The following is a 22,767-nucleotide window of genomic DNA, read 5'->3' on the forward strand; positions in this document are numbered from 1 at the left end:
AGGCAGCATCCAGGAGTGTGTTATTGCTGTCTGGGTGAAAACTGTGCAGCAGCCGAAGGCCTGTGCAGTAAGGCCAGTCAGATGGCTGCTGCACATGGGGGAGCCGGCAAGGTCCAGGCTGTCTTGGTCCAGTTGATGGTCACTGAGGCAGGCCAGCTGGGCCAACACTGTAGCCAGCAGGAGCCCAGGCCACTGGCTGTCACTGCCAGGGGCAGGGGCTGGAACAGCCATAGCGCACAGAGGCAGAGGCTGTGGCAAGAGAGCTGCCACATGCTGCCTCTGTGTTGTACACACTGCTGCCAGCCAGGAAAGTGGCTGGCCAGGAAGCATGGCTGCTTTTTAAAGATGGCTGCCAATCACAGGCATCTGCAGCCAGTGCCTCCAGCGGCAGCAGAGGCCCTTTGGAGGGCCATAAGAAGCAGAAGTAGTTTGCTGCTAGGAGTAGCAATTCTGCTCCTGCTTCCCTGTATGTGTAGACACATGGCTAAGAGCATTTACTCTCAAGCAGTTACTCAAGAGTAAACTGCTCCTGGATCTTTTGCACATGTAGGTGCACCCAGTGTGTACTGGCTTTATGGTGGCCTTAAGCTCAGCCTTTTCTATCAGTGTACACATAGCCAATGTATTTACTGGTTTTCAAATATCTGAGTGTCATTGAACGTAAGGTTCTGAAAGTGCACAAGACACTGGTACTCTGAGTAAACCAATGTTTTTTGCCACTGATGATACTAGTCTGTTGAACAGAAAGAATTTTTAAATTGGAATTTATGCAGTTGTAATGATACCAGTTTGTAGTTGAGAAGCTACAGTAGGTAAGTAATCAGGCTTTTATGTAGCATTTCATTAATACATCTTAAAGCATTTTATAGAGGCATAAAAATAGTTATCAGTATTTTACAAAAAAGGAAAGAGGTGATGCAGAGTGGTGACATGACTTCCTCAAGGTTAGCTAGCATATGGTACAAATGGCAAAGGTCTGAATGTCGCTTAGTGACAGGGATGTTGCCATAGAAAGAAACAGGCCCTGGGTTCTGGCCCCCATGGGACTAAAGCTATCTTGCTACTCTTTATGCAACAAAAATTAAAGGCAAGTGCACAAGTCAGTGAATAAATTTATTGGCAAAGGGATGAATTCAGCAGCATAACAATTGGAAAACAGGCCAGTAATCAATTGATTTTCCCTAAGTGACGTGTCTTATAGTGCTTTTCATAAATTAATTGAGCTCTATCTTAAGAGTTATTAATTTGTTGTTTTACTATTTCTATTTGAAAGGCGTTCCAAAACCTTAATTTTAGGGGTACACTGATATATCAGTTGGTTATCAGATTGGCACCAATAAAAGGAGAAATGATGTTATCATTGATCTGCTTTTTGGGGTAGTTGTAGCTGATAACAACTGCTTCATACCCAGAGCACCCTGGTGAGTAGGCCTGTGTTAAGCAGCTACTATTAGCTTTGTATTCAGATTCGGCTGATTTGGGGGACAGTAATTAGATTGGGTGATTTACTCACTGTTCCATATTGATTCGGCCAAATCCAATTCAGAGATTTGACTGCTGCTGAATCTCCAAATCACTCAGGACCATCCCCTGCCTGTTCTCCCAGCCCAGCAATGGGTGCCCTGTCTGCACCAGCTCCTGGCACTTTGAAAGAAAAAAGCCCTAATTTACTGGGTGCTGCCAGGCAGGGGGCAATCCCCAGTGCCCCATGCTGCATGGGGAGCTCTGCATGGGTCCCACCACTCTCCCCCCCTGTCCCAGCCCCGCCATGGCTGCCCCACCCACCCCTTTAAGGAGAAACCCCGCCTGCACTCACCACTTCCTGCCTAGGGGCCTAGGAGGGAAAATCTCTGCTGCCCCCCACCATGTGGGAGCTCTTCCACAAGCCTCACAAAACCCTGAGGCCACTGCAGGAGCTGGTGAGACCAGGGTTTTTTTTTCTTAAAGGGCTGGAGCTGGGGTGGGCAGGGCAGCCGCTGGGGGGACGATCTGGGGGAGTGGGCAGGGGTCTGGGGGTGGGGGAGCAGTCAGGGGATGGGACCTGGCAGGGGTCCCCCCATGGTCCCCTGCCCCCTCCTCCAGCCCAACCTCCCATGCCCTTTACTTACCAGTTCGGAGTCTGAGTCCAGCTCCCTGCTGCAGCAGGTGGGGAATGCCTGAATCATCAAAACTCTCCAAACCTTTTCCAAAGATTCAGCGAGCTTTGAATTCATTCAGACCTTTTTATTAGTCCCGATTCAATTCAGATTTAGAGATTTGGCCACCAAATTGGGCCGAATGTCCTCTGAATTGAATCAGCACCCAAAACTTCACACACTGGTAAGCATAGTTGGGTCCCTACAACCCACCATCAGCCTGAGCTTGCAGCAGATTGCACATCCCACTGAGCAGCGGGAGGGGAAGGGGGCACTGGGGAGCGGTTACAGGGCACCACTCAGCAACAATGAGACTGTTACTGGCTCCTGCTGCTGCTGCTGCCATGGCAATGCTATTTGCACAACAGGGGCCGGAGAGCTGGGGCTGCCAGAGAGATGTTGGGCTGTGTGCAGACAGAGTAAGATGCCACATGAGGGACATTCCACTCCTTTGGGCACCGTGCATCTTTGCAAAAGTGGTATCTCCCCAATGGTTGTATGAGTTTGGCTGAGTGGGGCCTGTCAGCGCTGATGCAGCGGTGTGCTCTGGGGCTCCAAACGCACCCACTGCCGCTGTCCATATGAGGGTCTGTCTGCCCTGCCTGCCCAGGACAGCAGCACAGGCTGGGCAGAAAGCCAGGCTGTGGGTAGAAGCTGTGGGCAAGGGGGCAATCAATGTTTCTGTAATAAGGCAGTCACCACCTTGCTCATCGAGGGCCAGAGCAGGCAGGAGAGGTGCATCTGTTATTAAAGCAATGAAAAAAAAAAAAAGATTTATGTCAGTAGTTTAAAATGCCTTGTACTATTACTAAATCTCAGTTATAGGACTGACATTGGCCAGTATGGCTGGTTAATCATTGGCTATCAGTACTGGCCAAGAAAATATTTAGCAGTGTGCCCCTACTTAATATTGTGATGATTAGAAATTTTCCTTTAATTTCCAGTCTAAATTTATTCAGGGCCTGGTTACCATAATTTATTCTTGGGCTAATATTGTCCTTTAACTTAAATAGCTTTTTCCTCACTGGTGTTTATCTGCTTATGTATTTATAGGGAGCAGCTGACCAATTCTAATCATAACAGAATGAAGGCTGGAAAAGATAAGTTGCTTTTTCAGTCTTCTTGTGTAATTCAAGCTCTCAGTTTCCCTGATCATCCCATTAGCCCTTCTTTGCACCTGTTCCAGTCTGAATTAATCTTTTTTTAACATAAGTGATCAGAACTATACACAGTATTCTAGAGAATATCTTAATAGTAGTATCTTATACAATGGCATTAATTCTTCTATATCTCTATTGGAAATACTTGCCTGATTATATTTGCCCTCTTACATAGCTGTGTACCATGGGTAGAAGCAACTGGATTGCAGGGGTTTTGACTTTAATTCATAATATTTACTTTTAAATATTTAAATAAATGGATCACAGCTGGAAACAGTTTCAAGAGTAATTAAAACTTTGTATTATATATGATTTAAAAATATTCTAATTTCTAATTTCCAGCCTAAATTTACACACACACTTAAATTACATACTTGTTAACTTAATTAATAGTTAAAGAATATTGAGGTGTGGAGCAATGATATTATGTATGAAAGTTTACACTGTGTAAAAGGCTAAAGATGAATATCCCTCAACATTTTTAATTTTATATTAAAACTCAAAATTTAAATTTTCTCAAAAAAGAAACTCAAAATTATTTTGAGTGATTTTTTTCTGTAAGGAATGTATACTGATTTCCTTATTGAAATACTAAACTTCACTTTTCTCACAGGCATTTACAGGCTCAGTTGTTCAAGGCCAATCCAGGAATCTGAGTACAAAACTTGTTCTGACTTATTTCTTTTCTCTCCTCAGCCTCTGAGGGGATGTAAGGAAAAGATCTCCTTATTTCTATCTAAATAATCCAGAATCATTGTGCGTGCATCAGGGTAGGTACCTGGGACTAGGTACTCCCCTTACCTAAACTGACCCATCGGTACCACCACCTCTTGTCTTTCTCAGCCGCCACAACTTGTTGTTAAGGTTTAATTCATGTAACAGGAAGCAGTTCACCTTTATGACAGGTAATTCTTCAACAAAAAGTGTTTATCATTTACTGCAGTCACAGTCCAAATTTAGGGGCCTACCCCTTTAAGGGCTGGCTAGGCATGCTAATTTTGTTGCCCTGTATGTTTAAAGCAGGACATCACTGGCTGGGAGCTCCACTACTCCTACACTCTCTCCACATCCACTGGAGTTCAACAGAAATAGAAGTAACAAAAAGACGGGAGCCCATTGCTCCTCTTACCCGTCTGGGACTTTTGCAGCCCTAAGCCATCACTCTCTCTCTCCCCCGCTCCCGCTTCCAGTCACTGTAGCTGCTCTTCAGTTCCCTGCCAGTGTTCCCAGTGGCCAATCCACTGGTTTCTCTGCCAGCTGCTTCTCAGCTGGCCCTTCGGCTTCTTTAGGTTTCAATCAGGGCCAGGTTTTCTCACTGACCCAGCAACTTGCAGTCCCTCTGTTCCCCAACATGCTGCGGGGGGTGGATGGCGTGGAGCGAGGGAGACCGAGCCTTGCTCCTCTCCATTCCTCTGCTGCACTTTCCCCATGCTAAGTCCTGTGACCCCTCACTCAAAGTCTCAGTGTCCATTTTTTGCTGCCCTGTTCTTATTTGAAAGATCCTCACCCTCTATAGTTTTGCTTCTTCCTCTTCATGAATACATGAAAAAAATCAGCAACTATATTTTCCCATCCTGTGCTCTACTTGAAACTTATAAGGCTATAGAGCTAAAGCCCAACACATTAGGTGGGCATTATCTGACTGCTGTTTGTAGCCACTTTAGGGGCTCATGATCTGTGATCCGCTTAAACTCCCAGGAGGTACTAACAGAATAATTCAATATCCCATTTGATTAGTAAGCATTTTCGTTGAATGGTGGAATACCGTCTTTCATGCCCTTGCAACTTCCAATTGGCATATGCTATTGGCAGATCTCCATCTGGAAAGCTCTGCATTAAAACAGCCCCAAGGGCTATTCCTGAAGCATCAGTCTGTAAAGAAAAAGGCCTATTAAAATCCAGCGTGAAGGGCACTGGCTCTTCACATATGAACATTTTGACTTCCTCAAAGACACGCTGTGCTTCTTTGTTCCACACCACGAGTTTTGTTCCTTATCCCTTCGTCAAATCTCTACGGGGGTGATCAACTCAAAGAATGAAGTATAAATTTAAGATAATAGTTTGCCAGTCCCACAAAGGACTTTACTTGCTTCCTCATCCAAGGGACTTCTTAGGTTCTTAGGATCTCCAACTTATTCACAAGGAGTTTTATCTTGCCTTGCCCTTCCACAAACCTCAGGTATTTTGTTTCTACCTGTTCTAAGGCACACTTACACAGATTGGCGGTGAGTCCAGCCACTTTCAGTTCACCTAATATAACTCATAAGTTTTCTAGATGTTGCAGCCAATGGTTCGAAAATATAATAACATCTGATATAGGCCGTAATCTCTTTGCCTGTCTTGAGCCTTGCACAGATTGTCTTGTGCTAACTGATGCACTATGTGTATTCTTTCCCGCAGTCTTATTACATAATTTGGGACTGTGGTCACACCACTTGCCTGTTTCTCCCAGCCTTCCCTGACTACAGCCAGGAGTCCTCAGGGCTGGTAACCATTATTAGTTTAAAGGAAAAAAACCCTGTTGAAGCTTGCATGGCTTCCCTTACTGTGAACAACAGTGGGACTAGAACCTGGTCTCAGTTGTGAGCATCACCCTGAATGGTGCTTCTTATCATCGTCTTCACAGTCCTGTTTAACCTCTCATCTAGTCTGTCCATCTGGGGGTGATATATGGTAGTCTGCAGCTGTTTGATGCGGAGGATATTACATAGAACCTGCATTACACTGGACATAAAATTGGTCCCCAGTCTAAAATGGGGCAGTCCTACTTGGGAGATATACTTTATCAATTCCAAGGCTATCTTAGGGGCCATTACTGATTATGGTGGTATTGGTTCTGTGTATCTTGTGGCATAATCCATAATGAATAAAACATACTGATACCCTTCTGTGCATTTGGGGAATGATCCTGTAATGTCAAGCATGGTTTTTCAATTGTTAGCATTGATATAAGCGGACCTCAGGGAGGTTGTGTTATTGACACTTTTTGATAGGCTTGGTAACCCACACGGAACTGCTCTACTTCCTTAATATAGGACTGGCTAAACAAAAGGTTTTATCAAGTGGGACACCATTTTATTTCTTCCCAGGTGCCCCACAGTTGTAGGGTGTGGGCCTCTTGTAATAAGGACTTTTTGTAGCTACAGGGCACTAAAATCTGAGACACCTCTTCTCCTCCCTCTGTCCCCTGATCATTCTGATGACTGTCACCCTTATCTCAAACTGTGGCTTCTGATCCATGAGCTATGGTTGCAAGACCTTCCCATTCCAATTGGCCACGTTCATAGATTCATAGATGTCAGGGTCAGAAGGGACCTCAACAGATCATCGAGTCCGACCCCCTGCCTAGGTAGGAAAGAGTGCTGGGGTCAGATGACCCCAGGCGGATGCCTATCCAGCCTTCTCTTAAAGACCCCCCAAGGTAGGGGAGAACACCACTTTCCTTGGAAGCCCACTCCAAATTTTGGCCACCCTTACTGGGAAGAAGTTTTTCCTGATATCTAGCCTAAATCTGCTCTCTGTCAGTTTGTGATCATTGTTCCTTGTTACCCCAAGAGGTGCCCTGGTGAACAGAGCATCTCTGATCCCTTGCAGTGTCCCCCTAATGAATTTGTAGGTGGCCACAAGATCACCTCTCAGCCTTCTCTTGCGGAGGCTGAAGGGGTCCAGGTCCCTCAGTCTCTCCTCATAGGGCTTGTCCTGTAAGCCTCTGACCATATGAGTGGCTCTCCTCTGGACCTCTCGAGCCTATCAACATCCTTTTTGAAGTATGGCACCCAAAACTGGATGCAGTACCCTAACTGTGGTCTGACCAATGCCACATAGAGGGGAAGTATCACCTCCTTGGTTCTATTTGTCATGCATCTGCTGAGGTATGATAAAATGCGGTTAGCTATGTTACTCTCATAGATGTGCCGAAATACATCTTCCTGCTGCTGGTCAGCCCAAAACTGTCCCTGACCAATCAGGCATTGCATATCCAGTGGCTCATCCACATCTTCCTTTAAAGTCTCTCCTTCCTGTCCTGTCAGGTTCTCATCTGGCCAGCCAAAGTACCATAGGCTTCTCAGTTTCACGTTCAGAGGTTACCTCCTGCAGCACCTCTTTAATATACAGCCACAGTCTGGACACCCTGACTGTGAAGGAGTTTTTCCTGGTATTAAGGAGTTTATTCCACAGTCTGGACACCCTGACTGTGAAGGAGTTTTTCCTGGTATTAAGGAGTTTGTATCCATTGGTCCTGGTCTTCCGCAGGAGTACTCTAGCTTGGTTCACCGAGCTCCTGATGCACTCCTCTGATATAGTGGTAATCTGCTATCAAGTCCCCTCTCAACCTTCTCTTCTTTAGGCTAAAGAGGCCCAGGTCCCTCAGCCTTTCCTAGTATGGCTTGCCTTGCAAGTCCCTGATCAGATGGGTGGCTCTTCTCTGGACCCTCTCAAGTTTTTCCACGTCCTTACTGAAGTGCGGTGCCCAGAATTGGATGCAGTACTCCAACAGTGGTCTCACCAGTGCTGAGTACAGAGGGGGTATCACTTCCTTAGTTTTACATGAAATGCATTGGTTGATGCATGACAGCGTGTTGTTTGCCCTACTGGCCACCGCATTGCACTGATGGTTCATGTTCATGTGGTAGTCAATCATTACCCTGACCTTTCAGCTGTGGTGCAGGTCAGGATGTCACCTCTGAGCCTGTATGTATGTTGAGGGTTATTTGCCCCCAGATGGAGCACCTTACACTTGGAAGTGTTAGACTTCATCTGGTTCTGATCTGCCCAACTCTTGAGCCTGTTCAGGTCCATCTGTATCAGCAACCTATCTTCTGGCGTGGTCACACTGCCCCATAATTTGGTGTAATCTGTGAATTTGGCCAGAGAGTTTTTCACTCCCCCATCCAAATCATTGATAAAGTTGTTGAAAAGCACCAGTTCAAGCACTGCCCCTGAGGGACACCACTGGCCACTTTGCACTGAGATGACATGAATCCATTCATGAGAAATCTCCGAGTCCTACCCTATAGCCAGTTTCCCACCCACTGAACCATTGAGCAGCTGAGCCCACAATCTTCCAGTTTTCCCACAAGGATATTGCAAGGTTCACACCGTGGTCTGGGTGCAAATCAGTGTCTACTACCACAAAGAGTGTTAGCTTTTCTAGCTTTACTTCCATTGTAGGCCTTAGTGGGCTTTGTTGCCCTCCCCTACAAAACCTACAGTGCATCTGCTCTGGCTTCTCAATAGCCTATTTGCCATCCTGATTAATATATAGTGTCTCTACAAGGGCCAGTGTAGCCCTTTCAGCTGGGGGCAGTAACTTGCTCTGTGGCCACTCTCTCCACACTTATAACATCTATCCTGCCATACTGCCCTTCAGTCCTTCTCTTGTTCTGCCCAAGTGAGGTTCGGCTATTCCTCTGCCTATGGCCAAATACGGCCTTGTGCCCTTACCTTGCCATGTACTTTTTTCCTCTTCTGTGTAGGCCTCTGCCACTGACTGCAGTTTGTGCAAGGGCACCCATTGTTGGGTTCCTTCCTCCAGGTCTCCATTAAATTGTTCTAACACTAAGTGGAGTATCTTTTCCAATTTTTTGGGATCCAGCCACTTTTATGCAAGATCCCAAATTATCTGTAGTAAGATTTGGGGTCATTTCTCATCTGGCATCTAGCTCTCATGAAATGTCAGCTTGTAATTCTCTGCCAGTACAGAATTGCTGCTTTTACCATCTGGTAGTTCCTGGCTTCTTCCTGAGAGACAGCTCCATAAGCCACCTAAGCTTTGCCTGTTAAGAAGGGATCTAGGTGATAGACCCACTTAGCTCTCCCATCCCACTACTGTTGCCATCCTTTCAAAAAACATGAGGCACGTCTCTAGGTCCTACCTATGGACCATCTGGGGCATGGAGAATTCTTCCATCCTTCCTCCTGGTGCCCCAGAAGCTTCCACCATCTTCTTGTTCAAGGCTAGCTGGCAGACTAGCAACTTGTGGGCCTATCAGCTACCTATTCTACCCTAGATTTTTAGCAACTCATTTATCTGTTGTTGCTGTCTCTGCAGGATTTGCAGCATGGCCTCTTACATCTGCCACCAGCGGTGCCCTGAAGCGGTTGGAGTTCTCTGCATCTAAGTTGGGTTTGGTTGCCAGCCTAAACTGGCCTTTGGGTGCCATCATCTCTTGTCTTTCTAACCCACTATAACAGCTTAATTCATGTAACAGGAAGCAGTTCACCTTTGTGATATGCAATCCTCTGACAAAAAGGGTTTATCATTCACTGTACTCATAGTCCAAATTTAGGGACTGGCTAGGCTTGCCGGTTCAGTTGCCTTGTATGTTTAAAGCAGGGCACCACTGGCTGGGAGCTCCACAATCCCTTCACTCTCCCCACATCCACCGGAGTTCAACAGAAATAGAAGTAACAAAAACACAGGAGCCTGTTGCTTCTCTTACCCCTGTCTGGGACTGTTGCAGCCAGGAGCCATCATTCTTTCTCTCTCTCCACCAGTTCTGGTCACTTCAGCTGCTCTTCAGTTCCCTGCACATGCTCCAAGCTGCCAATCCACTGGCTTCTCTGCTGACTTCCACTCAGCTGGCCCTCCAGTAAGTGCCTTCCCACAGGGCTTCTTTGGGTTTCAATCGGGAGCAGGTTTTCTCCCCAAGCCGGCGGATGGAAAACTCTGATCCCCACTATACTGTGGAGTGTGGAAGGGGCCAAGGGAGGGGCACAGACCTTTGCTCCTCTCTGTTGCTCTGCTACAATCATCTTGAATTATGGTCATTAATGAGAGAAAGAAGTTTCAAAATCCATTTCCCATTATTCTTCTGTTTCTCCTGCTTCCCTTTTGTATTGAAAACATAAAATGTGTTTCTTATGATCTTGCTACCTGCTGACATGGAGGCCACTGTTTAGTTCCCCTTCAATCAACATATTCAGTTTTTTAAGGGTGGAATTTTCCCATCCTGAATATTAAATGGCTAAACTAAAAGGTGACTCAACAGACCCTGTCAGTAACAGACAAAGATTTTCTGGCTTCATTTGGACAGTCATTTGAATGTATGCCTTTCTTTCCCCACAAACTTAGTTCGTCAGACTTAAGCATCATCACAAGAGCTGGTTAGAAATTTCTGTGTGAACAGTTTTCCAAAGAAAAAATTGCTTCTGCAAAAATATTTTTTTTCTACTAGAAAATATTAATATTTCCAGAAAATACAATTTTTTTGTCCTGAGAAAATTGTTCCCAGCTTCACTGCTTCCCCATTACTCAGCAGCCCAGTTTTCCAGGACTTCCAAGATCCCTGTCCTTTGCAACCTGGAAGCCCTTACAATCCCAGCTCCTAGATGCCCATGCTTCTGGAACTGCCAAACTCCCTGCAGTTTTCAGGAATTCTCAACTTTTCTTAACAGAAATTGTGAAATTCCTATTTCAAAATTTGATTTCCTGCTCTGGAATTTTTTTCTTTAATTTTAGAATTTTTCATTTTAAGTGAATTTCAGCTTCCAAACAGCTCTACTCAGTACCCTCTGCTCTAACTGCAAGATTCACTTCTTCATCTTTGCCTTTTTTGGGAGTATTACTGTTAAAAATAAAGCCACAAAGCACTGCACCCACAATTTTTCCTCAAGTGAGAGGATGAAAGAGGGAATGAACTGAATGAGGATGAAAGAGAGAATGACAGGTTAGTCATTTTGCACTACCAGAAAGTGCTCACATACTACCGTGATGAGGGTATTATAAAAACCTGTATAAAACAGAATAGCAGTACTTCATTTTCAGGTCAAGTTGTTCCTTTCTAACCTAATCTTCAGAACACTGATAAAAAAAATTATGGAACTTTTGGGACATTCATGTAACTTTGACCATCTACTTGTTTCAGGCAATGGAGTTCAAAAAGATCCTTTTTGATCCTCCTCTATGTCCTTTTGCTGGTCTCAGTCTCTTCAAGAAGCCTGAAGCCTCTTCACCTATCCTTTCCAACATGATTCATTCAATTGGTTCATGTATGCTTCAGTTAGGTTAGTCTAAAGGATGTAACATTTCATTTAATAAAATCTTAACGGATTTGGGCTGAAATAGGAGAAGCTTCCATGGATGAATTCTACTGCACAGCCACCTGGACATCTTTTCACAGCTGTACAATATACTGTAGTATTTGAATACAGGATACTTTTTTCTGTTACAGTCATTAAGCTACTTTCCAAAGGAGAAAATACTCATATGTACCCCTAATAAAGAATTAACCCCTGTAGTTGGCTGATTTGTGTCTCCATTACAAGGAATACAATGTGGCTATTGGACCGTCTTTAGGGACATCACAAGATCTGTACATCCTATTAGAAATGCTTGTTCTTTAAAAAAAAAAACTGGCATTGTGTGAACAGTTATCTGAGTATACAATTGGCTTCAATAGCTATTTTCTTATCAAATGTTCTAAAAGTCAGTCTTGTCTAGAAATTGTGTACTATGTTTAGAAAAAATGCCATACCTTGTTCTCTGGATTGCTGAACATCATAAACATATACTTATAATGTATTAACTACTAACACTGAAAATATCAGAATGAAAGAATACTCTGACATTTGACTCAAAGTTGGCAGTACATTTTATGACTTTTTAATCTGGTAATGGATACTATAAAAGCATTTGATGGGCAATAAGTATTTCCTTTTGAAAACAGTATAATTAAAGCTAAGAGATGATAATCTTTCTCAAAAGGATTGATACTCAAATTTCATGACGTTTCACATTTTTAAATTTCAAGATAGTACATTCCAAGAAGGAAGTTTCACCAGCTACTAAGATGACACTGATACTTTAAAATGATATCCTAATTATTTTAGCACATCCAAAATCTTCCATGGAATTGGAGAAACAATGTAAACTTTTAGATCAGGGGTTCTCAGTCCTTGGGCCACGGCTCGGTGCTGGGCCGTGGCGGGTTGACTGCTGGTCCACAGCATGGTTGGCTGCTGGACCAGAAGTGGCCATGGACTGGCAAACTGCGGTGTCCCCAGAGTTGGGAGGAGAGGCTGCAGCTCCTTTCGCAGGGGCCATGGCAGCACAGGGTTTGCTCCTCACCCCCCCCTGCCCAGGGGGTGGGGGTATTCTTACCTGTCTTCTGCCCAAAAATTCTGGCTGTGGTCAGCTGTGACTGCTGGGCGTGGTTCCCATAAAAACTTTGGGAACCCTTGTTTTAGATGACAAGAAAACATTCACTCTGAATGAATGGAATCCTTTCCCAGTTACAGTTAGGTTTCACTGGAGAAGTAGGACACATACTGTATTTATCCAAATCCAAAAGGACTTTGAATTAAAATGACCCCCCAATACTTAGTTTCAATACATGGAAAAGTCTAAATTTGTTGAAATAGCCTTTTAGTTTGCAGTTGTCTCTGTCACCACCAAATTTGAATGCCCTTTCTCAGGATAGAATTCTATTTCCCTTTGTGCACCTAAATAGCAGTTTTTCAGCCATACACCTTGGCATTTTTTGCTCTGCCTCTGTACTGTGGATATATAAGCTTGCACATGTAGACTAAGCATGCACAATGGACTGCACACTAGCCCATACCTGATCATAAGTCCTGAGGGGAAGGAAGGTCCTCCCATGTTTCCGGCCTAATAGCTGAGCAGTTAGGATACTTGCCCAGAAAGGAAAAGACCTGGGTTATAGGTCCCCCTCACCTACAGGATGCTTAAACACATATCTTGTTAATGTCCCAGCACAGTGCTCAATCCACCATGTCACAGGTTAGGAATTCCCCAGACCCTTCACTTTGCATTTCATAGTTGTTGAATTAAATGAATGGAGAGCAATAACCTAGGACATTTTTGCCTAACTAGGAGCAAGGCTCCAAGCTAAAACCCATGGCAGCAGCTAAATCACTGAGCCTTACATTCTCTCCAAGCTTGCTCTCTTCTTCCTGGCCTCGCATATTTTCCTCTCTTGGCTGCCCAGAAGACCAGCTTCTAAAGGAGCACTGGAGAGACAACTGAATCACAATAATGCCTAACCTTTCATTCGGTAGTCAGAGCATTATACTAGGAAGTCAGAAAGACATAGATTCAAACACCCTTGGAGAAAGTAGGGCCTAGAAATCAGGTCTCCAGCTTCCTGGGCAAAGGCTCTAATCATTCAGCTATTGGGGTTAATAAATGGGAGGGTCCTTTCCAGCATCTAATACTTATTTAGATGGGTTTATGACCAGCTACATTTTCATGACTCAGATGAATTTACGCTTTCAGAATGGACACAGGTACATAGCTATGTACATACCCAACCTGTGCATCCACATATATACATCCATAATGCAGGAGCAATAAAATCATAACCTGACATAAGTACCAAAAATGCCACTTGTAAAGCTAGAAAGGTACCATTTAGGTGCACAAAACGAAAAAAGAATTCTGTCCTCAGCCTTTTATCATTCACACTATCAGTGCTTCTGTGACTATGATTGCTGTGAGAACTAGTTAGTTAGTCTGAAGTCAGGCAGAAGACAGGCAAATTTGCAGCTTATATATCAGGAGTTGCAATCCCTGGCATGCATGCCAGAGCATTGCATGAGATGCCATTTTGCTCAGCATGCCAGAGCCAACCCAGGTTCTGCTGTCAGCCACAGAACCCATGCTGCTTGCAGCAAGGGGCCATGAGGCTGTAAGTACTGCTGCAAGCAGCTTGAGCCCCATGGCAGGCAGCAGCTGCTGCCCAGAACCTGGGCCAACTGTGGCAGGCAGCTGGGAAGCTGCAAACAGCTGCACTGGGGTCCAGAGCCCTGAACAGTCTCCATGGTGACAGTGGGTGCACATACATCTCCAGGCAAATGGCAGGGAAGGAGCCAGGGTTGCGCTGCCCCAGGTCCCTTGGCCATGCACCCTGAAACATGCATGCAGCTGCCACCGCCGTGGAGCCCAGTCAGGGCTCCCGAACCCAGTGAAGCTGTTTGCAGCCTCCCAGCTGCCTGCCACAGCCAGCTTGGGCTCTGGGCAGCTGCAGCAGGGAAGCTGCACATGCCTCAGGGCACACAGACAGGAAGAGGTCTGGCTCTCCCTCACCATCCTGAACAACCCTGGCACCTCCCTCACTGTCTACCTGGTTGTGCATGTGCACCTGCTGCCAGCAATGAGGACTGGGGCCCCTCGTGGGTCCCCTGCCATCTGCCTGTGGCATGCCAAGTCCGGGCCTGGGTGGAAGCTGGGTTGTTTTTGGCACTCTAGCCAAAAACATTACTAGCCCCTGTTATAGACTAAGTAAATCAGAGAGGTGCGAGAGATGCAATCCTGCACTCACTTCATCAAATGCTGTGAAAGGATATCCATAGAGTAGTGCATTAAATAGAGAAAGAGATATGAATACAAAAGGTAGGGAAGGGAGGAAGGGAATGGGGTCAGAGAGCAGTGCTGGGAGAGGAAAACAACTAATAAACTCATAGGGACAAAGGGGTCAGAAAAGCTAATTCTGGTAATGGAATAAGAATCTGTAGTCCCTGTTTAGACTACGCTTAACACAGTTCACTCTGTGGATGATTTCTTGTTCTGCAATTTTGGGTTCAAGGTTTCTAAAGTTTGTTGTTTAAGAACAGCTAGACTGTGGTCAGTGCTGGAATGTCCAGGAAGGTTAGAGTGTTCTGCTACAGGTTTATTTTTGTTTTGGAACTCATGTCTGATCACAGTTCACTCATTCTTACCTGTAGGGATTACCCAGTCGATCCAATATAGACAGCAGAGGGGCACTTTAAGCAGATGATGGCATATACAATGTTGGTAACGGTGCAGCCGAATGCACTTCAGATGTTATAATCCATGTTCTTAGCCCATAGATAATAGGGTCTGTATTGCTGAGGGGGCACAGTTTGGCACAGCTTGCATCCAAGTCTGTTGCAAGGAGAAGCGCCTTGGTGAGAACAGAAGTTTGGGTAGCTTGCTGCTTTAGAAATACTGTTTGAGGTTGGGGGAACAACCAGGAAAGGGTTGTTCCTCACAGATATCTTGATATAATCATCCTTTTTTAGGGTGGGGGAGAGAGGTGGAAGTAATTGATGTGTCCAAGGTGTTCAAGCTGGGGACTATAGGTGACAAGTATTCTGTTGTCCTTGTCTTGGGGTTGGTATTGTAGCAGGTTGGAGAAAAGTCTGAGTTTGGCTTTGGTAATTTGAGTGGTTACAGTTCAGAGATTTTATTATAATGGTAGGAATCCCTTCCTTGAGATCCTTAAGGTGTTTATCCTGGTTGGTGGGATCAGAGCAGATTCAGTTATAATGTAGAGCTTAGCTGTAGACAACGGATTTAGTGGTATGCTTAAGATGAAAGCAGGTGCTATGAAGATAGCTATGGCAATTGGCGAGTTTCTGATAGTTTGGTGGCCGTGTGGCTGTTGCAAATCTGCAACATGGTGTCTAGTAAATTAATTTGCTGGGTGGATTGAAGAGTTAGTTTGATGGAGAAATGAAGGTGTTAAGTTTCTAGTGAAATTTCTGTAGAGATTCCTTCCCATGTGTCATATGATGAAGATGCATTGTGTACCTTAGATATATCATGGGGATGAGAGGGTACCTGTGGAAGAAGTGGACTTCAAGTTATCTCATAAATATACAGCCACATTGGGAGGCCATACATCTGCCCATAGCTATGCTATGCCTTTCTAGGTAATGGGAATTTCCAAATCTGAAATAGTTGTGTTTGAGGACAAAGTGGGAGAATGTGGTTTCATTGTTGCCTTCTTTGGTGTTTCTAGATTTTTATATATGTACTTCTACTGAAATAATATATATTAAAGACCCCTACATCCATATGCTTCACGTTTCTGTATGGCTTCATGTATGCTTTCATTTAGAGTGGTGATACATGCCTGTGTTTTGGTTGGTTGTCCCTATCTGATTCCATAATGAACTTAATTACTTCTTACAAATAACTACTGAAAATGAAAAATGACTTTTCAGGTACATGGTCCCTTCAACAGGGAACTGCCTTACAGTACAGTCTCCTGAACAAAACAGCCTGATTTGCCTGTCCTGCTGGCTGTTGCTACTGCTACCAGGGCTTAAAGATAGTGTATCTCAGCCTTTTGATGTCTTTTTCATGAATAAACTGGAAGAATATGGGATTCCTACAGACTGAATTCCTGGAGGAGGACAATTAGATGATTTTTATTTTATTTTTGCCACCTGATTTATATCAAAGAAGACAAGCTACCAGTCATCCACACAAGGAACCAAACCAAAGGAAAGAAAATGTAGAGGACCCAATTTTCACTGTGAATCTAAACCACATAAAGAAAATATTATCAACTTACATTCTCTGTGATTCATGATGTGCAATTATAAAGTGCACATCTTCCATATGAATTGTATAATAGAAAATTAAATGTGAATCTATATTACATGTGACAGTAAGAGTATTGAAAAGAATTTAAGGGGAGGAAAAAGCTTGATGGAAATCTAAGCAGTAATAATCTCATCAAGAAAGTGGCACTTAAAATTCACCTGCTTGTAGTAAAACAAAGCAGAGATAGCATGGAGATATCCCTATGAAGATTAGATGTCCTTCTTTTAGTGACAGGGGCATAATATAGATAGATTATGGAAACCTTAATATAACACACTTTTCCAAATCGCAGAAGCAGAGCTGTAAGCATTTATTGTTATTCTTTTTCATGTAAAAAGTATTTTCAAATTATCCATGTATTGCAGACTGCGCACAGGGAACAAATTTACTTAGCTTTGATATTCACTGAGGCATTTTATTGAATTCCATGTAAAGCTTCATCTTGCAGACAATATAAATTACACTTTAAACTACTGTACGAGAAATTACACAATACATATTAAAATATATATTGTAGTGAAAAACTTAATTTCTTTGTTGAGCAATGTAATTTTTTTAGCCTAAAACTTAAAGCAGTATTACTTATCTTTGAGCTTTAATTTGCTAAATCAATTTCAAGTCTTAGACTGTGAAAATTAGGTGATTAAAATTAGAGTTTGCATGAAGCTAGGAGATGAAGCTGAACTAGTAACAGCAACATTTTAACAGTAAAGGCATCTGAGTGTATAAATAAAGTAGATAAAACAGTACACGGTAGAATATAAACTTGGAGGCCATAGTAAAATAAAATCTGTCAGAACTTTTTGCCACAACTGCAAATATCAGGTATCACTAATAACTTAAATTTCCTTTACAGACTATGATGAAAAAAAGAATTTGAAGTGTTTTAACATGGTAAAATATGGTTGCTATGTATCTTTTTGGAAGAGAACTGGAAATGCTTATTAATGCGGTATGAAGGCATTATGTAAGAAGAAGTTGGCATGCATATGAAATAGGCAAGAGGACAAGGCAAGCAAGGAAGTATACTTTAAATAGGAACTAGGAAGAGGACAGAAACTTAACAAGGGTACTTACTGGAGAAAACCACATCACTTTAAGAATCCAAATTGTCAACGAAAAATTCACAACAAGGATGATAAGCAGGAGGAGGACAAACAGGTAAAGGCAACGCTTTCTCCATCCATAAATGCCAATTTTGTAGACATATTGGTTCTTTGGCCTCTCTAGGCTAGTGCCTGGTGTTGTTGTGGTATATTGTTCACGTACCATTTGCTACAGAAGAAAAAAACAGAGAATGGTTAATTATATTAATAATTTTTTCTTTTTAAAATATATTTTTTAAAAGAAACATCAATGAAATATCAAAATATTATTCTATTATATTATATTATTCTAAAAGCAAATAATGCCAATTGGATAAAACTTGTGAAGTTATACCTAACTGTGTGTGGGCAGTAGTAGTTTGAGGAGGGAGCACTGAACAGGAAGCAGAGCAACAGGTCAGGCAGGAGAAAGGGATTAGAATGGCACTAGGGCTAAGTACAGACAGTCAAAACTACTAAGGTTGAATTCAGTCTTTGCTGGTTCATCTCAACTGCGGAGATTGAACTGATAAGCAAGCAAACATTTACTTTTGATTCTGGAAATGCAGCCACATGCCTGCAGTGACCCAGGCCAGAAACTGGGGGATGGTAGAGCACACCTCCCTGCTCACCTGGAGCAGACAGTTTGGGCAAGCCCACCCATCCTGCTGGGGAGGGAGTAGGGTAAAAGCATCCTGGGGTGCTGGGGAACTATGAGTTAACTTGAATCTGGAGGAGATCTGGGACAGAAGTTCAATAAACGGATTTAACCTGGATCAGTTAGGTCTGATATTACATGCATCCAAGTTTATCTTAAATCAATTCCTGCCATTTTGAAAGCAGTTTATGTGCACTGAACTTCTGTTGTGTTACACACTTAGATCAGTTTCTGATGAATTATTCCAGTTTATGTGTAATTTCTGTCCCTAGCCCAGGAGGATGTGGGACTTAAATCTGTGGCATCTGTGGGAGTTGTCTGATGTGACTGCAGAGACACTAGCCATCATCTTTAAAAACTCATGACAATCAGGAGAGGTCACAGATGATTGGAAAAGAGCATAGTGCCCATATTTAGAAAGGGAAAAAGGAGGATAATGCCCATATTTAAGAAAGGGAAAAAGGAGATTAGGTGATTAGGAACAGTCTACATGGATTCACCAATGCAAGTCATGCCTAACTAATTTGATTGCTTTCTGTGATGAGATGACTGGCTCTATGGATGCAGGGAGACCAGTGGATGTGGTGTACCTTGATTTTAGCAAGGCTTTTGATACGGTCTCCAACAACATTCTCACAGGCAAGTTAAGGAAGTATGGGCTGGATGAATGGACTGTAAGGTACACAGAAGACTGGCTGGAGCATCAGGTTCAGAGAGTAGTAATCAATTCCTCAATGTCTAGTTGGCATCTGGTATCAAGTGGAATGCCCCAGGGTTGGTTCAATGTCTTCATCAATGACCTGGAAGGTGGCATAGAGTGCATCCTCAGCAAGTTAGCAGATGACACTAAGCTGGGGGGAGTAGTAGATACACTGGAGGGTAGGGCTAGGATTCAGAGGGGCCTAGACAACTTGGAGGATTGGGCCAAAAGGAATCTCATGAGGTTCAACAAAGACAAGTTTAAAGTCCTGCACTTAGGATGGAACAATCCCATGCATGAGTACAGGCTGGGGGCTGATGGGCTGGGCAGCAGCACTGCAGAAAAAAACCTGGATGTTGCAGTGCACAATAAGCTAAATATGAGCCAACAGTGTGCCCTTGTTGCCAAGAAGGCTAACAGCATACTAGGGTTCATTGGTAGGTGTGTTGCCAGTAGATCAAGGGAAGTGATTATTCCCCTCTATTCAGCACTGGTGAGGCCACTTCTGGAGTACTGTGTTTAGTTTTGGGTCCCCCACTACAGAAAGGATTTGAACAAATTGGAGAGAGTCCAGTGAAGGGCAACAAAAATAATGAGGGGACTGGAGGACATGACTTGTGAGCAAGGGAACTGGTCTTATTTAGTTTAGAGAAGAGGAGACTTAGGGGACTTAATAGCAGCCTTCAGCTACTGAATGGGGGTTTGAAAGAGGATGGGATGGCAGTGGTAGCAGATGACAGAACAAGGAACAATGGTCTCAAGTTGCAGCAAGGGAACTTTAGGTTAAATATTAGGAAGAATTTTCTCACTGAGAGGGTAGTAAAACCCTGGAACAGGTTACCCAGAGAGGTGGCGGAAGCTCCATCCTTGGAGGTTTTCAAGACCCAGCTAGATAAAGCTTTGGCTGAGATGATCTGGTTGGGAATGGTTCTGGTTTGAGCAGGGGCTGGACTAGATGACCTCCTGAGGTCTCTTCTAACTCTAATTTTCTATGATTCTTTGATTCTCCATATGGGCTTTGTTAGGTGTCTTGTTTTTGCCTCAGTGGTTCCCTTGATTTTCCAAGAACAACTGCTCAAAAATATTGTGATTTTCTTGGTTGTTAATCAATTACTTGATATGTTCCAACTTAGTAAAAATGGATAACTTCTTCTTACTGAGGAAGGTAATTCAATCAAAACTGGGACTTTCTGATAACCAGTAATGAACCATTTGTGTTAATTATTGCTTGGGATTCTCTCTTGATTTACACAACTACAAGAATGCTTTCAAGATGCTGAGCTAAAGGGTAAAAAAGAGGAATGAAATGGCTAACAGGGTGTGCTTCAAGAATGAGAAATCACTCTGACAGTAACTGCTACTGCACCCAGGTGATTGTCTGGTGAATGGATCCACACCTTGAAAAGCAGGAGAGACCAAGACCGCTTCTTTTGCCTGTATTGGTAAGAAACTATGACTTTTCTGGCTAAATATACTGGACTTTGCTTTACTTTAGGTTTATTTAACAGTGAATACTTGTAGTAAATAAAGCCTTTCTGTCATTCATTGAACAAGTTATCATGTCAATCCTTTATACGCTAGTCCTGATCTCATTCATCACTTAATACATCTGTTTACCTTTTTAGTTCAAAATAACTATAACTCTTGAAAACATTCAAAGATTATATTTATGCCACACTCAAAAAAGGAGGAAAAATGTATGTGTTTTATCACCAATAACACTGAAGGGAGCCTGGCCCAGCCCGAGCCCATCGCCATTCCTGTCCCCATCACCATCTCCATTCCCTGGAAGCAGTGCCAGGCTCTCAAGAGATGAGGCCATGCAAGCCAAGTGCCAAGTCTGCCCCTGTCTGTTGTGAGTGGCACTGCTGAGCATCGAGTCCAGCATTGCTCGCAGGGAATGGGGCCAAGCTCAGCAATCAGCTGGTGTGGCCCCTTCCTCTGTGATCAATGCCTGTGCAGCCCAGGCAGCGCTGCTCACAGGGGATGGGACTGAGCCAGCAAAGTGCCAAGCCCAGCCCCATGCCTGATATTTTGATGTGGCATGGTGTATAAGTCAAGGTGGATTTTTAAGCCCCAAAAACTGGGCTTCAAAACCCGACATATATACTGTGAAATATGGTATGTGCCTTTTCATAATGCATATAGAGGTAGTTGCATAATAGCTTAAAATAGTCAGACTCTTTTATATTGTGTGTGGCAAGGGTGTAGGGTGTGGTTTGGAGGTGGGTGGGGTATGCGTGAGCGGGATTTGTGGGGTGGGGTTTGTGCAGGTGTGGGAGGGTGTGGGGTTTGAAAGGGGGTGGGTTTGGGAGTAAGTAGAGTTTATGTGGGTGTGTGTGGGTGGGTATAGGGTTTGTGAGTGGGTGTAGGCTCCCTACCACACACGCACCTCCCTTATGCACAGCCCCTGTCACTGGCAGCAGCATCAGGAGCAGCAGGTAGTGGGCCCTTGGGGTGCTCATGACTGCAGCAGGCAGAGCTCCCTGGTGGTGTGCAGCTCTGGCTGAGTCCTGAGGTGGCACATGGTTCATGGCAGCATGAACAGGCCTAGCCTGCTGGCACATGCCTTCACACCAGACCGAGCTGGTTCTGTGCCAGCATCTAGGGCTTACGGCACTGTAGGCAGAAGCTGCATGCCTTTGGGCTGAGCCAGGCTCATGGCTCCACCTCCATTGGGCCAGGTGGGCTCCATACCTCTACATGTGGATCTGTGATACCACTGGAGTGCTGGAAGCCCCATATGGAGGCATGTAGCTGGCCCAGCCTGGCCTGTTGGCACACAGCTCCCACCTGCAGTGCCATGAACCCGGCATGCTGGCACATAGCCAGCCCAGCCTGACCTGAAGCTGCATGCTCATGGGCCAGGTCAGCTCTGTGCCACCATGTGCAGCCCCCAGGACTCAGCTGCAGTGCTGCTGGGGGGCTGTGCCTGCTGCAGCCATGAATGCTTCAAGGGCCCGCTGCCTGCTGCGGCTGCTGCCACCAGCAGAAGGGGCTGTGCACCATGGGGGAGGGGCTTGTGGTCCACACCCACCCACAAACCCCACACCCTCGTCCTGTATGCAGGAGCTCCCCTCTCCACTCAACAGCTACACTCTGGAGAATTATGAAGTATTATATGATTATGTGCAGTCATACATTTTATACGCAAAATTACATGAGTGTAGAATTGCATAATTCCCTGGGGTGTAAGCAGGCCTCATGACCACTGCAGCCCAGCTTTGCAGCCCACTGAGGGAGACGTGACACACAGGTGCAAAGGGGAGCTGTCAAGATGGCAGCTACACCCCATGGCTGATTGGCTGAGAGGGCTGCCTGTTGTGCATCCCTGTCCCTCTCCACCAACCAGCAATGAGGGGTAGGGCCATGTCCTATTGTTAATCTTGTTATGAGGGGTGGCCAGTCAGTGATGAGGGGTGGGGCCACATGATAGACAGCCCTCTTGGCCAATTAGCAGTGACGGGAGGGTCTGCATGACAGAAAGCCCCCTCAACCAATCAGCAATAAGAGGTAGGCCACCACAACCCCTTGGCCAATTAGAGGCATGGGGGAGGTGATAAGCCTGCAAAAATGGCAGCTGAATGCCTGCCTTCTTGATTTGGGTAGGTCCTGAGTCATTAGAACATACCTTCCCTATTTAGCCTGTTTTAGAAAGCTCTGTAGAGAAGACTATGTTTCAGCTTTCTAGTTTCTTAATGTTTCACCTGATAT

At 44.4% G+C, this 22,767-nt stretch overlaps 1 protein-coding gene across 5 annotated transcripts in view; it reads right to left on the reverse strand.

The window, feature by feature from the left end:
* Positions 1-22,767, reverse strand: part of SGCG (sarcoglycan gamma) — a 289,481-nt gene that overhangs the window by 169,569 nt on the left and 97,145 nt on the right. For all 5 annotated transcript variants that reach the window (XM_090028939.1, XM_090028908.1, XM_090028918.1 and 2 more), the window contains one exon: positions 17,688-17,885. In XM_090028939.1, coding sequence (XP_089885065.1) covers positions 17,688-17,882 — 195 coding nt within the window. In that variant the 5' untranslated portion in view covers positions 17,883-17,885. The remainder of the gene's footprint in view (positions 1-17,687; positions 17,886-22,767) is intronic.

The sequence above is a fragment of the Crocodylus siamensis genome, chromosome 1 (assembly GCF_052110815.1).
Source record: "Crocodylus siamensis isolate JL-2025a chromosome 1, ASM5211081v1, whole genome shotgun sequence".
Lineage (NCBI taxonomy): Eukaryota > Metazoa > Chordata > Crocodylia > Crocodylidae > Crocodylus > Crocodylus siamensis.